The sequence below is a fragment of the Chiloscyllium plagiosum genome, chromosome 9 (genome assembly GCF_004010195.1).
Source record: "Chiloscyllium plagiosum isolate BGI_BamShark_2017 chromosome 9, ASM401019v2, whole genome shotgun sequence".
Classification (NCBI taxonomy): domain Eukaryota; kingdom Metazoa; phylum Chordata; class Chondrichthyes; order Orectolobiformes; family Hemiscylliidae; genus Chiloscyllium; species Chiloscyllium plagiosum.
In genome coordinates, this window is record NC_057718.1 from 55,370,621 (window position 1) to 55,390,246 (window position 19,626).

General features: G+C 39.0%; 1 protein-coding gene across 3 annotated transcripts in view; it reads left to right on the plus strand.

Annotated features, from left to right (window-relative positions):
• Nucleotides 1–19,626, plus strand: part of sptbn1 (spectrin, beta, non-erythrocytic 1) — a 290,620-nt gene that overhangs the window by 188,468 nt on the left and 82,526 nt on the right. For all 3 annotated transcript variants that reach the window (XM_043695960.1, XM_043695961.1, XM_043695962.1), the window contains 2 exons: nt 15,880–16,053; nt 17,798–17,889. In XM_043695960.1, the coding sequence (XP_043551895.1) occupies nt 15,880–16,053; nt 17,798–17,889 (266 nt within the window). The remainder of the gene's footprint in view (nt 1–15,879; nt 16,054–17,797; nt 17,890–19,626) is intronic.

Genomic DNA, 19,626 nt, shown 5'->3' on the forward strand with positions numbered 1-19,626 from the left:
GTCGATTCTCCTGTTCCCTGGATGCTGCCTGACCTGCTGCGCTTTTCCAGCAACACATTTTCAGCTCCTATCTCTTAAGGCAGCTTTCTTTCTCTTCCATTTTCTTTTTTCTTCTTTCCCCTCCTTAGAGGGATAAGCATCTCTCTCCAAAGAAGCACCAAGAACATTTCTTAGGTTATAAACTAATATGATTGCAAAATCATTCGTACATTTGCCTTTCCTAGTATTCCTTGTAGATTTTGGGTGAACTCATTATGTAGCTCTCAAAGGATATATTATTGCTGTAAATATTCCTTGTCTTCAGTCACATTACAAATTGTAAAATGGGTAATGTTAAAATGGGCTCAATTTTTAAGAATGCAAGCTAATTGATTAAATGTTCTGGCCTCGTTTCTCATGAACTCCAGCGCCTTTCAACATGTGGTCATATCATGTGGTACACACATGCAGTAAAAAACTCTTTGGAATTTTGTTTTCCTTCACAAAATGTTCTAGGGTCTCTAGCAGTCACCTGAATGACTACAGATCTTCTTGCCAAACAATGCCAGCATTCAATACTCCTTTAATTTTAGTAACAGCATAGTTTATGCATTGACACTCAAACGTGGAGTTTGAGCAGTCATCTAACTGAGAGGTTACATTGCTATCAACTGAGACAGTTTAAATGGCTATTGTTGAATCCTGCTTTGAAAAGGAATAAAGATTAATATTTAACCAGTTATTGTTTCAGTAACATTGTGTTGCAGATTGCTATCTGTGTGATGAATGAATTATTGTTTTTTTTTAAATTTAGTAGGGTGGTGTTAATTGTGAATCCAGAAGTAAGGATCTCATGCAGTCAGAACAATTCCAATTTTTTCGATTGGTCCAACCAAATGCTGAGGCAACTGAAGTCATTATCTTCAGTATCTGTTGCAAACCTTGTTACCAGCTATCAACTCAATTTTTCTTCACAGACAGATAATTGCCTTCTTATTTGACCCATAGCTGAGCTTCTAACCTCATACTGTCTTGATCGCCAAAGCCATCCACATTCAACTCCTTAATGTTGTCCATCTTTGTCTCTGCTTCAGCTCATTTTCCACAGAAACCATTATCCATACCGATGTTATCTTTAGACCAAAGTATATTAATATTCTCCCAATTAGTGTTAAACTCATTAGTTGGGCTTGCAACTTGTCCTCTTATCCATCCCTGTATTAGCTCTTTGTTTGAGCTGAAAATGTGTTGCTGGAAAAGCGCAGCAGGTCAGGCTGCATCCAGGGAGCAGGAGAATCGACGTTTCGGGCAAGAGCCCTTCTGCGCTTTTCCAGCAACACATTTTCAGCTCTGATCTCCAGCATCTGCAGTCCTCACTTTCTCCTTAGCTCTTTGTTTGACAACAATTTGATTTTAAAATTTTTGTTCTTGTTTTAAAGTCTCTACACAGTTTCTCTTCTCCTATCTCTATAACCTCTTGCTATCCCTACAACTTGTGATCATTTGTGCTGCTGTATACCTTGATTTAATGCTGCGTACAATTTACGACTGTGCCTTGACCTGATTATGTTCTGAGCTCTAGAATTTTCTCCCTAGAACCTGTCCATCTCTCTATCACACTTCTCTTTAAAGACTCTCCTTAAACCTATCTCTTTGCCTATCTGGATTATTTTCTAAGAAGAAATCTGTTAATTGTTTTGAGAATTAATATTTCCCCTGTTAATTTAATCTAGAGTAATGTTGGGAATAAAAGGGGAAGGTATTGTGATCAGTGAAAAACAATGTATTTGCTGCTGACCTTTAAGAAAGCAGTCCATTAAAATTTCTGAGCCATGGATTAGTTGTTAGAAATATCTCTTTGAATCTTGCACCAAGTCAAAGAGTGTCAAGTTGAAAGTAAGCATGCAGATGCAGCAGGCGGTGAGGACGACAAATAGTATATTGGCCATCATAACGAGGATTTAGATACAGCAGCAGGCATGTCTTGCTGCAGTAGTACAGGGCATTGGTAAGACCATACCTGGAATATTGTGTGCATCTTTGGTCTCCTTACTTGAGCAAGGATGTTATGACTACGGAGAGAGTCCTGGGTATAGCAAGATTGGTGTTTGGGAAGAGCCTGGATGACTTAGGACTATATTCACTACTAGAGTTTTTAGAAGAATTGGGAGGGAAGCTCATAGAAACCTGTAAAATTCTAATAAAATTTGACACGATAGATGCAGAAAGGATGTTCTCAATCATTGGGGAGTGCTGAACCCAAGGTCAAAGTCTTCAGGATAAAGGGTAGCCTTTTTAGGAAAGAGACAAGAAGAAATTTCTTCACCCGGAGAGTGGTGAGCCATTGGAATTCTGTGCCACAAAGTGGTGAAGATGAAATATTTAATGATCTTAAGGAGATAGATTTTATTTCTTGAGGCTAAAGGGATCAAAGGATGTGAGGAGAAAATGGGAACAGGGTACTGAATTGACTAATCAGACATGATTGTATTGAATGGCAGAGCAGTCTCAAAGGGCTAAATGGCCTATTCCTGCTCCTATATTCTATGGTTCAAAGTTTTGTAAACTGCTGGTATGTTGAAATATTTTCAGAGCAAACCTGGAAGTTAAAAACTCTGCATCTTTCAATTTTAATTTTAAAAGAATATAGATGATAGGGATATACACATGGATTAAATACAAGCTCATATAATTATAAATCACAAAATAAATATCTTGCATTTCTCCAGCTATGGGTTTGAAGATGGGGGGACACAAAATGAAGTTGTTTTCCTCCAACCACCCACTCTCCCCAGAACTGTAAACTTTTGCAGGCATAGAGGAAGGATCAGGTGGCCACCTACTTTGGGGCCAATTGATGGATACTTAAATGCCTCATCTTGCCTTCTGATTTTTTTTTTTAATAAGTGGTTATCAATAGACCCAAGTATGGGTAAACTGCCCAATTCTTACCTTATCCTTGTACAATCTTACAATGACTTCACCCTTCCCGATACTTAACTGGAGGAAATTTCTTCACATGCAGTATCAGTTGGTTAAGCAATGTGATAGCAACAATAGAGAAATAGAAGGTTCTGATGAAGAGTCACTGGATTCAGAAGATTAACTCCACTTTCTGTCCACAGATGCTGCCAGACCTGAGTTCTCCAGCAATTTCTGTTTTTGTTATAGAGTTGTCGAGTAAAGTGGTGGTGGTGAGGTCGAGCTGGTCATCAGAGTACATGTGAAAACTAATGTTTTGCTTTTATGATATCAAGAAAGAACAGCATGTAAGTGAGAAAAAGGAGGGGACCAAGTATAGATCCATGGGAACGCCAGATGTAATGGTGTAAAAGCAAGAAGAGAAGTCATTCAAAGTGTTTTTTTTCTATATTTCAATAAGAATGGAACTGGGTGAATATATTTGCTATGATAGGAGACAAATAAAGTAGCTGAAAATCATTGGGACTATGATAGCCTATGGAGTTCCCATATAGGTGTCTTGTAGCTGAAATTATTGACTTCCAACACTCTCAATCATCTTTCTTTGTGCTCAAATGCTACCTTTTTGTCAAGGGCAATCACACTGAATTTTCCTCTTGAGCCCATCTCTTTTGCCCGTGTCTGGATTGAAACTGCAGTGAAGTCAGGAGCTGAGTGGACCTGGCAGAAACCAAACCGCTTCACTGAGCAAGTTATTGTTGCACTGCCAATAATATATTCCATTGCTTCAATGATAATTAAATCTTAACTTACAGGGTGGTAGTTGGCCAGGTTGGATTTGACCTGCTGTTTGTGGACACGACATATCTAGATAATTTTTCATAATCCCGGATAGATGTCAGTGTTGGATTTGTACTAGAACCACATAGAACACTATTTTTCAGAACTTTTGTTGGAAATTTCTCACTTACAAGCATGCGAATTAGGAATAGGAATAGGCCATTCAGCTCCTTCAGGCTGCTCTGTCATTTAATAAGATCATGGCTGGTCTTATTGTAATGTCAAATTAATATTCCGACCTGTACCGATTACAGTCCTCCCCTCCTTGCTTTAACATGAATAAATCTATTCCTACCTTAAAAATATTCAAGGATTCTGTTTCCACCAGCTTTTCGTGAAGTGAGTTCCAAACACTAATCTCTGAGAGATACAATTAATCTCATTTTTGTTGTAAGTGGGCAGTGTTATCATTGACCCCTAATCCTAGATTCTCTCATAAGGAGAAAATCCTCTGTATATCTAGTCTGTAAAAATCCATTAAGATTTTACTTTTCAATCGAATTACCTCTTACTGTCCAGTGAATACAAGTCCAGCCTGTCCAATGTTTCCTCATAAGAAAATTTCCCATTCCAGATATTATCCTTTAAAATTTGGCTGAACTGCCTCCAGTACATTTATATCCTTCCTTAAATAAGGTGACTAGTATTATACACTGTACTCCTGATGTGTTCTTGCCAGTTCCCGGTGTAACTAAAGCATGACAACTCTGTATTTCATTCCTTTTGCAATAAATGTCAACATTCTGTTAGTTTTCCTAATTAAACAGCTGGAGCTATGTGCTAACCATTTTGTGATTCATACATGGGGACATCCAGAATCCCACTGTATCTCAGATCTCTACAAGCTCTCACAATTAGATTATATGTTTGTAATTCTTCCTGCCAAAATGGAGAGTTTCATATTTTCCCATGTTATATTGCATTTGCCATGTCTTTGTCTACTCAGTTAACCCACAGTGAATCTTTCTGTAGCTTCCTTTTATCCTGTTCACAATTTACTTTCCTATCTATTTTGCACTGTCAGCAAGTTTGGCAACTATATTTCCATCCTATCATCTAGTCATTCATATAAACTGTAAGCATTTTGAGATCTCAGCTGAAATTCCTGTGGTACACCACTAATCACATATCACCAATCTAAAAAAGACTAATTTACACCTACTCTCCACTTCCTCTTAGCCAGCCAGTCTTCTATCAACACTAGTGAGCTGTCTTGACAGTTTTTAATTTTTTCAATAACCGTTGAGGTGATGCATTATCAGATGCCTCCTAGAAATCTGAGTATTGTACATCCACTAGTTACGTTTTATTCGCAGCACATGTTACCCTCTCAGAGAATTCCAAGAGATTGGTTAAACATGGTTTCCTTTTCACAAAATCATGCCGACTCAGCCTAATTCCCTTAAACTTAGCCAAATGTCTTCCCATAACTTCTTTAATAATATTTTCCAATGCAATTTCTATGACTGGCATTAAGCTAACTAGCCTGTGCTTTCCTACTGTCTGTCTCCCTCTGTGTTTGAATAAGGAGGTTACATGCACTATCATGTAATCTACTGGTATCTTGCCTGAATAAAATAAGTTTTGCAAAATTAAAATTAATCAAAACTGCATCAACTATCGCACTAGCCACTTCTTTTAAGATCCTTAGATGAAGTCCATTAGCCCGCATCTCTAACCATCACTCTGTTCCTTCCTTCCTTTCCTGATTTGTCATTACTTCTGAAATGTTACTTGTATCCTCATACAAAGATTCATACAAAATACCTTTCAATTAATCTGCGTTGTTCATGTATCTGTCATAATGCCATCTGCATTATTTTACATTACTAATTCTCCAGTGTTCCTATCTAAAAGAGCAGCATCCACTTTGTTTACTCTTTTCTTCTTTATGTAGTAACAGAAACTCTTGTTATCCATTTTTTGTATTTATGATTAGCTTTTTTCCTCATTCTAATATTTCCCTGCCATTAATTTTTTGATCATTCTTGCTGTTTTTATATTCTGTCCAATCTTCTGGCCTGTCACCTTCCTTTGCAATAGTTATATACCATTTTTTTTAGTTTGATACTATCTTTAGCATTTCTAGTTGGCCACAGTGGTGGGGTCTGGACTTTAGGTGTTTTCTTATTCCTTGGAATGTATCTATTCCATATATTCTATTTCCTTAAATGTCAGAGAACGCATCCCTGTTTACTTTATTCTTGAACCTAATTTACCAGTTCATTTTCATCAGCTCTGCTTTCATCTCCCAATAGTTCCCCTTATTTAACTTTTTAAGAATAGCCTTTGACCCACTCCTCTCTCCTTCAACTAAATGTAAAATTCAGTCATATTATGATCATTTACTACCTCGGAACACCTTCACTGTAAGATCATTAACTAATTCTATTTCATTGTGCAATGTCACATTTAGTAGAGTTAGCTCTCTGGTCAGCTCTAGAACATGCTGTTCTCAGAAGCTATCTTGAAAATTTCAATGAACTCCTCATCGATGCTACACTTGACAACTGACTTTTCCAGGTGATCAGTAGATTAAAATCTAACAATTATTAGCATGTCTTTCTGACATAATATAATATAATATTTCTTCCTTTATGCTCCACCCTACTATTCAGTTACTGTTCGGGGGCCTGTATACCACTTCCATAAATGACTTTTTGCCTTTATCATTTCTCATTTCTATTTCCACATCTTAGTTCCCTGAATTTACGTTATCCCTTGCTTTTATGCTAATACTCTGTGTGACAATGCTGCTCCTTTGACAAGGTTATGTTGTCCATGGTTTTCTTTTCAGAATGGTTGTAAACCCAGACACTCCAGGAGGTCCAGGTTTGAAGGGTTTTAGGGCCAATTTGTTTATAGCTAACATATGCTGCCTCAGGCAAAAGGGTTTCAAGATGTTTAAAAAAAACGCTTGTATATTGAAAGTGAAGTGGCCAGTTTTCTTGCTTGGTTTGGTTTGGATTTAGCGGTCTGGCTGTTCATTGAAAGCAGTCAGTCAGTTTGAGGCTGCTGTTCCAAGGAACAGCTACATGGAAGAGGATGTTCCATGCTGAATCTCTCTGTCATTTCTCTCTCGCTCTCTCGTGCACTCGCTCGCTCTCTCTCGCGCTCTTGCTCTCTCTGTGTCTCCCCTGCCCCCAACTCTCCCCCTCTCCTGTAAGATCCTGTGTTTCATTCGTTTTTGTTTGCCAGGGGTCTTTGTGGGGATTGTCGTAGGAATTTTGAACAGCATCAATAAGTTGGGTAATCTTTTGGTTTGCAGATAAATAAGTTATTCTATATTCTGTTCTCTTTTGTGTGTATTTCATTCGGTAATCTTGCAAGTAAATTCTGTTTTGTTTAAAACTAAGTGACTGGGCCAGCTACATCACTCTGGTATATCCATTTTACACTACCTTAAAACAAGTAGCAAAGTTAGGGAGTCGGGAATACTTTTAGAAATGTTTTGAGAGGGTCTGACCCTGGCCGTAACAGACTGGGGGAAATTTGCAGGATTTGTTCTGTTGTTCAGATTTGGTATTAAGGTTGCCTGGCTCGAAGGCAGTGAGTGCTAGGTGTTAGTGTCTTTTGTTCTGGGTGTTGATTTTGGTTGGTTTAAACCATGCTTGGGAAACTCTTTCAGTCACTAAGAGTTTTCTGGCAGTGGAAGAATGGGACTTTGGAGGTTTTACAAAATGTGATTAAAGTCAAGCTACTGGAATTAGCAGACAAGTTGGGGTTGGAGCTGCCTCCTCCCCATAATGAAAGGAGAGATAATTACAAACATAACTCAGTATTTAAATTTGTTGGAAACGCCATCTGAATCTTTAGAGATGGCTAAAGTTCAATTGAAATGAAGTAGCTTGAGTTAGAGGCTAAAGACTAGGAAAGGGCCACAGAAATGAAACTCTTTGTTTGAATTACGATTAAAAGCAGGGGAAAGAGAAAAAAAATGAAAAACCCCAGCAGAATAAAAAGGAAAGGACTAAATCGCCTTAGCAGAACAAAAAGAAAAGAGAGCGCGAAGGGAGAGAAAAGCGGAGTGAGGGAAGGATGAAAGAGAGGGAGATTGAACTTCAGGAAATGGTACTTAGACAGGAAAAGTCAGCTTAAAAGGATGTAGATGAAGGTGAAGATAAGCTTGGTAAGGAAGAGAGTGAGAGTGAACAAACTCATGGTAGCCAAAGACCTGGTGAGAATCTATTTCAATATATTCAAGTATTGCCTAAATTTGATGGTAAGGATGTGGAAGCCTTTTTATCTCATTTGAAAAGGTGGCTAAACAAATGCAGTGGCCAGTGATTATGTGATCCAAACAAAACTTGTAGGTAGAGCGAGTGAGGTATTTGCATCACTATCAGAGGAGGTATCTGAGACCTATGAGGCGGTGAAGAAAGCTATCTTAAGTGCATATGAGCTCATGCCAGAAGCCAACAGACATTTCGGGAATCTAGGAAGGCACCCTGGTCAAACCTACATTGAGTTTGAAAGGATCAAACAAGGCAATTTTGCTAGGTGGATAAGGGCATTAAACATACAGTAAACCTATGACGCTCTTAGACAGATGGTAATTTTGAATGAGTTAAAAAATTCACTTCCTGAAGTAGAACTCGTGGAAGAGCAGAGAGTTAAAACGGCAAGATAACAGCTAAAATGGCTGATGACTATGAGTTGGTCCATAAATCAAAGATTGGCTTCCAACATCAATTTCAATCCATGAGGGATAGAAATTGGGGTAAAGAAAAATCCTCACATGGAAAGGGAAAGGTAGATCTCAGTGAAGATCATAAGGATAACTTACCACAGGGTAAAAAAGAAACCCTTGAAAGGGAAAGAGAAGTTTAAAAAGCTGTGGTGTTTTCACTGCAACAAAATAGGCCACATGAAACCATAGTATTGGTAGGTTAGGAAAAGCACTGGGAAGCCAACTGTAGGAAAACAGAATAAGCCAGTGAATTTTGTTGAAGTGGTAATGGAAAGCACAGTGGAGGCTAGAAAGTTTCACCGAAATGTATAACCTGGTCAGAGTTTGGTTCAGGAGGAAGTGCCAGATCTTCTTGAACCATATACCTGAGAAGGTAAAGTTTACTCATGTAGGTGAGTAGCAGCAGGTAAAGAGATTGCAATATGAAAAAAACCCAAGAACTCCTCAATCATTTTGATTTTGAAAGATGAGGAGATAAGTACCTTTTGAAGGACTATTGTCAGAAAAGGTGCAAGTACCAGGAATTCACAGTAAGACAAGAAGCACTCAATTATGTAAAGTGAAGTTAGAGTGGCCAATGAAGAATGGAGATGTCATGGTAGGAGTATTGGGCAAACTTTCAGCTCCAGGTATACAATTTGTCTTTGCTAACGATACAGCAGGTTCACAGGTAAGGTTGCTGCCTACAGTGGTTGAAAAGCCAGTAGAAACTCAGGCAATTGAACTACTGCAGCACACATATCTTTGGATTTTTCCCGACTGTGTGTTATGAGGTCACAAAGTCCCCAGTTGAAACCGGAAAGAACAAACAGTACAGATAAGAAGGTTGAAGTGGAATTAATAGAGACCCTGTTTGATCAAATGGTTGAGACAAACCAGGAGCAGATACATGACAAAGCAGACATCTATAGCTCAGATAAATTAACTGAGTTACAGCAAAAAGATGAAAATTTAAACCAATTATATCAAAAGCCATGCACGGAAAAAGAATCTGAATGTATCCCTGAATGCTACTATCTTAGAAATGATGTCTTAATGAGGAAATGGAAACCATCACATATTCAGGCAGATGAGAAATGGGCAGAAATTCATCAAGTCATATTGCCAGTGGGTTATAGAAAGGTGGTGTTGCAAGTGGGGCATGAACTACCAGTAGGGGGACAATTAGGGGTAAGAAAAGCAAGCTAAAATACAAAAGAAATACTGGCGTGGGCTGCGCAAGGATAAGATTGAATTTTGCCAGACAAGTCATACATGTCAAGTAATTGGAAAACCACAGGCAGTAGTAAAACCCACACCTTTAATACCTATTTCTGCATTTGAGGAACCTTTTACAATAATCTTAGGATTCAATCTTGTAAAGACCCTTATCTAAAATAAAAAGTGGAAATCAGTATTTGATGGCATTAATGGATGTGCCTGCTAGATTTCCAGAGGCCATTCCATTATGCAGTATCACAGCTAAAAGGATTGTAGAGGAGTTAGTCAATTTCTTTCACTAAATCTGGACTACCCACAGAGATACAATCAGATCAAGGGTCAAACTTTACATCGAAATTATTCAAGGAAGTTATGGACAGTTTACAATTAAAACAATTCAAACCTACTGCATACCATCCAGAATCACGGAGTGCTAGAAAGGTGGTATCAGACACGAAAGACCATGTTGACGGCTTACAGTCAAGACTATCCAGATGATTGGGATAAAGGAATTCCGTTTGTACTTTTTGCCATCAAAGATGCACCCGATTAAATTGACCAAATTTATTCCATTTAAATTAGTTTTTGGGCTTGAAGTGAGAGGACCACTAAAATTGATTAAGGAGAAATTAGAATGTTAGAATTCGGAGACCACATATTTGGACCTTGGGTCAGATTTTAAGGAACAAATCAATGAAGCAAGGGTGTTGGCTCGTCAGCATTTAAAGATATCACGGTATATAATGAAACGGGAAGCAGACAAGAAATCAAAACCTCGCAATTTTACTATCAGGGATAAAGTGTTATTGTTACTTGCAGTCATAGGTGAACCTTTAAACCAAGGTTTAGTGGACCTTATCAAGTTGAAAGGAAATTGAGTGAGATGAAGTATTTGATAAGGACTCCAGACAGAAATAAATCTCAGTGTGTGTCATGTGAATATGCTCAAAAGGTATTTTGACAAGGAAGGAAAGCAAAGAAGATTGTATTATTGGTTACAATACTGATTGAAGAACCAAGTTATGAGGATTCTGAACTGGACATTTTCCAAATTAAATTGGCCAATGAGGGAATTGATCCAAATTTTTGCCAATCATTGAGTTACCTTCCTGAGGAATATCAAAATGACCTGAAAGAGTTATTACTATCACAGGGGGAGATATGTGGAAATAATAGGTAAGTACTTCCCAGTTTATGCATGATGGAGATACAGGAGATGCTGTTCCGATGAAGCAACATTCTTATAGGCATAACCCTCTAAAGTTGGCACAGCTTCAAAAGGAGATTGAAAGCTTGCTCCAAGACGACACAATCAAAGTGAGTTACAGTGATGGGAGCTCACCCTTAGTAATGGTGCCAAAACCAGGTGGTACCCAATGATTATGAGTAGACTGTTGCAAAGTCAATGTAGTTACAAAGACTGATGCATATCTATTTCCGTGTTTGGAAGAATGTATTGAAAAGGTGGGACTAGCAACTTATGTTTCTAAGTTTGACTTGCTTAGAGGATACTGGCACATAACTTTGTCCTAAAGACTGAAGACAATTTTGGCTTTTGTAATGGGCTGTATCAGTTTAAAGTCATGCTGTTTGGTATGAAAGATGCACCAGCCACATTTCAGAGTCTAACCAATAAGGTCATTGCCAGATCACCCAATTGTGTATTTTATATTGATGACCTGGTGATTTTTAAAACCATATGGAAGGAACATTTGCAACATTTATCAGAATTGTTGGATTGAATTCAGGAGGTAGGCTTGGTGATAAACCTGGCTAAAACTGAATTTACCACAGCCCAAGCCACCTTCCTACGCCATGTTATTGGACATGAACAAATGGCCCCACGGAATGAAAAAACAGAGTAATTGAGGAGTTTCAGTACCATTTGACAAAAAGAGCAATACTACTGTTGCTGGGATTGAGTGGATTTTATTGAAAATTCATACCAAATTTTAGCAATGTGGTGGCTCCACTCATTGAATTGCTAAAAAAAGGCAAGAAGTTTCAGTGGACAGCAGACTGTCAGAAGGCACTTAATAGCATGAAAGCTGTGTTAACCACTGCCCCAGTGCTAGCCACGCCTAACTACGCAAAGCCATTCAGAGTGGCTGTTGGTGCGAGTGATGTAGGTGTTTTACTAGGAAAACAATGAGAAGATAGAAAGACTGCTTGTGTATGTCTACAGGAAATTGAACATTCATCAGAAGTATTGGACAGTTGAGAAGGAAACTTTGAGTTTGGTGTTGGCATTACTACATTTCAATGTTTATGTTGCCAGTAATGTATCTGAGACAATCATATACACTGATCATAACCTATTTTTGTGGAGAAATTTAAGGACAAAAATTCCAAACTGTTTAGATGGAGCTTGTTGTTGCAACCATTCATTTTTGAATATTGTGCATGTGACAGGATGAGAAAACATGATTGCTGACACATTGTTGAGACTTGAATGAGAAATGGAGGCATTTGGTGGCAAGAGTAAAACAGACTGAAACAAAATGTAGTAGTGCATGTTTGCATGATTATTGTCAACATTATGCATATGAGTATTGTAGTATACTAACAATTTAAGATTAAGGTGTTTTAAAATGAAGCCATCTTTTGATGTTGATGGTTCTTTTTTTTTGAAAGGGAGGAGATGTGATGATGCTGCTCCTTTAATGACATTATGCTCACCTGGCTTTTTTTCAGAGCCGTCATAAACCCAGCAACTCCAGGAGGTCTAGGTTTGAAGGGTTTTGGGTCAGTTTGATTATAACGAACAGATACTGCCTCAGGCAAAATACTTTCAGGTTTTTTTGGGAAAAACATATTTCGTACAATGAAAGGGGATTGGCCAATTCTCCCAGCTCTGCTTTTCTGTTGTTTGGTTTTGTCTTTAGCAATCTGGCTGTTCATTGAAAGCAGTCAGTCAGTTTGAGGCTGCTGGTCCAAGAAACAGCTACATGGAAGAAGGTGTTCCGTGCTGAATCTATCTGTCACATCTCTCTCTCTCTCTCTCCTGTAAGACCCTGTGTTTGATTTTTACCTTCTTTTTGCCAAGGGGTGTTTATGGGGATTGTTGCAGGAATTTGGAACATCATCATTAAGTTGGGATAATCTTTTGGATTTTTAGATAGATTGTTATTCTATACTCTGTTCTCTTTTGTTTGTATTTTATTTGCTAATCTTGCAAATAAATTCTGCTTGGTTTAAAACTTAGTGACTGGGCCACCTGCATCACTCCTGGAATAAAACAACTCGCAACGTTTGGGCCCAGGCTACTTTCTTGAAATGTTTTGAAGGGGTCTGGCCTGGTCCATAACACACAATTAAATAGCAGAACTACACCTCTACCTTTTCCTAGTGCCAATGCCCCACAAACTGGAACCCAATTTCCATTTTGAGCCATGCATTCATATCTCTAATCTGATATGCCCTATGGCAATTTGCATGTGGTTTCGGTAATAATGCAGAGATTTAAGATTAATCTTTTGAGGCTCTTCTTAATGTGAGGTCGTTCTCCTCATGTTGCCTATACAAATTTCGTTCTTTGTCATGTGTATGTTGTTGATACCTACAAGGACCATAGTAACAGATCCTCCCCCCCTTCCTTGTCTGAGCAGAGGTCCTAAACCTTACCTCCTAGGCAGACAATGCAGAGAACAGTGTTAATCACTCTATCACCCCAAATTACCACTACATTTCTTCTTTTGGCCCTGTCTTGAATAGCATCCTGTAACAGAATCAAATAGTGAATTCACATTCATGCAATAGCTCAGAGGTTCTTTAAACTTGTTTGGATAGTAAGGCGTTCGACAAGGTTATTCATGGTAGACTGGTTAACAAGGTTAGATCAATGGAATGCAGCGAGAATGAGCCATTTAGATATAGAACTAGCTAGAAGATAGAAAACAGAGGGTGGTGGTGGAGGGTTGCCTTTCAGACTGGAGGCCTGTGACCAGTGGTGTGCCACAAGGATCGGTGCTGGGTTTACTGCTTTTTGTCATCAATATAAATGATTTGGATGTGAGCGTAAGAGGTATAGTTAGTAAGTTTGCAGATGACACCAAACCTGGAGGTATAGTGGATAGCAAAGAAGGTTACCTTTAGAGTACAATGGAATCTTGATCAGATGGGGCAATGGGCTGAGGAGTTGCAGATGGAGTTCAATTTAGATATATGTGAGGTGCTGCATTTTGGAAAAGCAAATCAAAGCAGGACTTCTACACTTAATTGTAAGATCCTAGAGAGTGTTGCTGAACAAAGAGACCTTGGAGTGCAGGTTCAAAATTCCTTGAAGGTGGGGTTGCAGATAGATTGGATAACAAAGAAGGCGTTTGGTATGCTGTCCTTTATTGGTCAGAGCAGTGAGTACAGGATTAGGGAGGTCATGTTGCGGCTGTACAGGACATTGGTTGGGCCACTTTTGGAATGTCGTGCGTAATTCTGATCTCCCTCCTATTGAAAGGAGTTGCGAAACTTGCAAAGGTTCAGAAAAGATTTACAAGGATGTTGCCAAGGTTGGAGGATTTGAGCTATAGGGAGAGGCTGAATAGGCTGGAGCATCGGAGGCTGAAGGGAGACCTTATAGAAGTTTATAAAATCATGAGGGGCATGGATAGGGTAAGTAGTCTAGGTGTTTTCCCTGGCATCAGGGAGTTCAGAGCTAGAGGGCATAGGTTTAGGGTGAGGGGAGAAAAATTTAAAAGGGACCTAAGGGGCAACTTTTTCATGCATAGGACGAGGAAGTGCCAGAGGAAGTGATGGAGGCTGGTCTGTTTACAACATTTAAAAGGCATCTGGATGGGTACATGAATCGGAAAGGTTTAGAGGGATATGGGCCGCATGCTGGAAAATGGGACGAGATTTGTTTAGGATATCTGGTCGGCGTAGACAAGTTGGACCGAAGGGTCTGTTTCTGTGCTGTACATCTCTATGACTCTAATTGGAAAGGCCAATGCTCGTGTGTTCCTATCCTCTGGGTTAGCTTACCTGCCTCACCCAGAGTCTCACAGCCTTATCCCTAAATCATAAAATCCCTACAGCATGGAAACAGGCCATTTGCCCCAACAAGTCCGAAGAGTAAACCCTACCCCCACCGCCCCACCAAGGCCCGTTCCCCTTCCGTATTATCCTACATTTACCCTTGACTAATGTACCCAACCCGCACATCCTAGAACACTGTGGGGAATTTAGCATAGCCGGTTCACCTAATCTGCACATCTTTGGATTTTGGGAAGAATCCAGAGCATCACGAGGAAACACACAAACAGACAAGGGGAGAATGTGCAAATTCCACGCAGGCAGTCGTCTGAGGCTGGAATTGAACTGTGTCACTAGCGTTGTGAGTCAGCAGTACTAACCACTGAGCCACCATGCTGCCCCTGAACACTGACCAAATCGGACAACCAGACTCTAGGAAGTGTGGCTGATGAGTCCCACTGCCTGTAGTTCAGTCTCTAACTCAAACCCTGAATCAAAGTTGCTCAAATTTGCCGCAGGTGTCCTTGATCTGAATTTAAACTGGCATCCAGCAACTCCTACATGTTGGAACTGAGATACATTACTAGTCCTGCCATCCTTAATGTGCTGTAAGGTACTACTTATTTTCAATTTTAAATTTAGTTATGTTTTTATCTGTTTGATTAACCTTACCACCAGTTGCTATATTATGTTGAAGTTAGGAATTGAATAAATCGTAGTCGCAAACCTTAGATATGTTGTCTTTGCTGTACCAAGTGACTTCAACTGTCTCTTGTTATCACATGGTATAAATTGGATCGGCTGAAAACAGGCATTTGGGATGTTAGGGATCTCCAGGACTGATAGTCAGTTGGTATTTTGGGTCAAAAAACAGTGTTGTACATGGCATGCTTGGTAAAGATAGGAACAGTTTTGGGAGATAGAAAAATGGTTCAAGGATTTTGGACAAAAGAAAGAGTTTAGAAATGGTGGTTTGATTTGATATTTTCATCAGTTCATTAATTTTTCATTGATTGCATTTTTGGAAAATCTCAACAGCACATTCTCTGGAGAAGTGTAGAATTGCTGATGGCCACATCTGGATTTTTATCTCGAACTGCGCAAATAGATTCTGGAAATCACTGTTGGTTTCAATAGAGTAATGACAGAGAATGCTGAACATGTTGCTGTCATTACAACTGCAAACCTTGAGTCTATATTTACTTGGTATGTCAGCAACATAGTTCTTTTGCATGACGTTTGGCATTTATGTGCATATTCCCTCTGTCTTTGTCTATCAGCCCAAACCAACAAAAGGACGAATGCGAATTCATTGTCTTGAAAATGTTGACAAAGCCCTTCAGTTTCTTAAAGAGCAAAGAGTACATTTAGAAAATATGGGATCTCATGATATCGTGGATGGAAACCACCGGTTGACTCTTGGTCTAATTTGGACCATCATTCTCCGATTCCAGGTAAATTCAACAGTGCAGTGAATGTCACTAAGATCTTGATGCTTGCTTTAATTATTATTCTAATTTTTGACCACTTGTTTCCAAGAATGATACCTGTATGTCAGAGGATTATGTTGTGAGGAGAAATTTGTATAATTTAGGCACGTTTTCTCTAAAGCTTAGAAGTTTAAGGGTGAAGTTCAAAGTTTGTGAGAAGATTTGTAGCTCGGGTGCTCGTTGTGGTTCGGTTTGCCGAGCTGGGAATTTGTGTTGCAGACATTTCGTCCCCTGTCTAGGTGACATCCTCAGTGCTTGGGAGCCTCCTGTGAAGCGCTTCTGTGATCTTTCCTCCGGCATTTGTAATGGTTTGAATCTGCCACTTCCGGTTGTCAGTTCCAGCTGTCTGCTGCAGTGGTCGGTATATTGGGTTCAGGTCGATGTGCTTATTGATTTGAATCTGTGGATGAGTGCCATGCCTCTAGGAATTCCCTGGCTGTTCTCTGTTTGGCTTGTCCTATAATAGCAGTGTTGTCCCAGTCGAATTCATGTTACTTGACATCTGCGTGTGTGGCTACTAAGGATAGCTGGTCGTGTCGTTTCATGGCTAGTTGATGTTCATGGATGCGGATTGTTAGCTGTTTTCCTGTTTGTCCTATGTAGTGTTTTGTGCAGTCGTTGCATGGGATTTTGTATACTACATTGGTTTTGCTCATGCTGGGTATTGGGTATTGGGTCCTTTGTTCTGGTGAGTTATTGTCTGAGAGTGGCTGTTGGTTTGTGTGCTGTTATGAGTCCTAGTGGTTGCAGTAGTCTGGCTGTCAGTTCAGAAATGCTCTTGATGTATGGTAACGTGGCTGGTCCTTTGGGTTGTGGCATGTCCTCATTCTGTTGTCTTTGCCTTAGGCATCTGTTGATGAAATTGCGCGGGTATCCGTTTTTGGTGAATACATTGTATAGGTGTTCTTCTTCCTATTTTTGCAGTTCTGGTGTACTGCAGTGTGTTGTGGCCCTTTTGAATAGTGTCTTGATGCAACTTCTTTTCTGTGTGTTGGAGTGGTTGCTTTCGTAGTTTAGGACTTGGTCTGTGTGTGTGGCTTTCCTGTATACCTTTGTGGTGAATTCTCCGTTCGGTGTTCTCTGTACCATCATGTCTAGGAATGGGAGTTGGTTGGCCATTTCTTCCTCTCTAGTGAATCGGATTGCTGTGAGTGTGGTGTTGATGATCAAGTGTGTGTTCTCTATTTCTGTGTTTTTAATGATTACAAGCACTGAGGATGTCACCTAGACAGGGGACGAAATGTCTACAACACAAATTCCCAGTTTGGCGAACAGAACCACAATTAAGGGTGAAGTCACTAAGATATTAACAGGAGAAACAGTGTAGATAAAGATAAACTAGTCCTACTGATTGGAGATTCTAATAAAAGGAATAATCTGAGAATTAGGACCAGATCATTCAGGAGAGATGTTAGAACAAAGAGATGTTAGATTAGTTGTCAATTTTAAATCTGAGACAGATGGTTTTTTGTTAAGCAAAGGTATTAAGGGATATTTTCCAAAGGCAGGTGTGGAGAAACAAGCTTGAGGGACTGAATGGCCTACTCTTGTTCCTGTGTTGAGCAAATATGAACATTCCCCTTGTTAAAGCAACCAAATTGAAATTGCCTAAATCTGCTTCCTTTCAATAGCTCCTTTAGCTTTTGGGAAATTATTAAGTCATGCAAGTGAGACAATCCATTTGACAGAATTCATTTTTATTCCCAAGATCCAAGATATCAGTGTTGAATCAGAAGACAACAAGGAAAAGAAATCTGCAAAAGATGCTTTGCTGTTATGGTGCCAGATGAAAACTGCAGGGTGAGTGTTATCAGTGGAATTGTTGTCACAACGTTTCCACAAGACAGTAGGCTCGATTTTATGAGGCATAAGCTCCTCACCCACCAGCCAGAAAGGGGAGGCAGTGACATTGATATTGTCACTGGATTAGTAATCCAGAGGCCCACACTAATGTTCTGAGGATATAGGTTGGATATTTGATCATTTACAGTTCACAGGAGCTTTAGAATAATGACCTATGTGATTCATAGGGATCACACTGGATCTCATTCCTGATTAGGGGTGATAAACACAGTTCTTTGTGCCTTCCCCACTCCTTATTCCCCAGGAAGTTAGGCCTTTCCAAAGATTGAAAGTTTAAGGTACTGCTGTCTTAATACTGAAAATACCCTGCGGAAGGGATGGTGGGGAATATTAAATTAAAATATATTGTGGCAGATGGTGAGATTTGAATGCAGTAAAAATCTGGAATTAAAAGCCAGATAGTGGCAACCATGTAACCATTGTCGATTTATCATAAATAGCCACCTGGTTCACTATGGTGCTTTAGGGAATGAAATCTATAAACCTTACCCAGTCTGACTGTTTGTGTCTCCAGATACATTAGCACTGTGGTTGACTCTTAATTGCCTTCATACCACCCAACTCACTTCAATCACACCAGCAGAGACCCATACAATGCAGCTGAGTAATTTTTTTCTTGGTTGAATCTTGAACCTGAATAACACCATTAAAATAAATTGTTTTGATGGAATGCTTCATCCACGTCTTACTTGGATTTTCAAAACAAAACCATAATACTTTGTTTTTTCATTATGAAGGAAAATACATTTAATAGTTGTATTGTGTAATAGTGTCCACAATTGGAAATTTTGTTTTAATTAACTATTTGTGAACCCCTCTTTTTGCAGTGATTGTATTGGTTCTTGGAAATAATGTGAAATTGAATACTTAACTAACTTTGGTTGAATATCTCAGTAAATTATTCCTGCAGAGTACTTATGAGGTAGATCCATGTATAATCGAGGTTCCTTTGTATTCTCAATCCTTAAGTCTTATGCACAACTGACATGTATCCATTCACTCATGTATATGCAAGTGTGCAACTTTTGCTTTAAAATTGCCATTTGTGATATTAAGTGAATTAATTTTGGCATTGGTTTCCATAAAGTTCTGTAATTCTGTATAATACCAGCAAAAGTATGAATAAATTAACTCCGTATTTGTGTTTTGTTTAAACTGCCCTAATTTTTCAAACCTGTATTTTGACCTTATTTGACATCCTATGATTACTCCTGGTCATATCAGGTAAAAAGTTAGTTACCTCAAATAATAATGGCTCCACATTTGCTAACTGAATTTTAATGCTGAGGAAGTAATTATTTTCTAGTTACTGTATGCTAGTGTTATGGACCAGATCAGACCCCTCCTCAAAATATTTTAAGAAGGTCACCTAGGTCCCAAGTTTTTCAAGCAAAACCACAATTTATTTAAACACTATACTTTAAATATAAATAAAAGAAAGAAATACTTAAATAACTTAACTCTATTGGAAAACTTAACCAAATAATAGATTTATTAACTGTTACAATATAGTAACATCCCATAAACACTCCCTTGATAAAAAAGGCAAATTCAGAAAAATAGATTTGTCCAACAGGTATCTCAGCAGCAGAGAGAAACCCCAGCTTCTAGCTGTAACCAAAAGAAGGTAACTTCTACCTCTTCAAGCCCACACTAGCAACTGCTTAAAGCTAA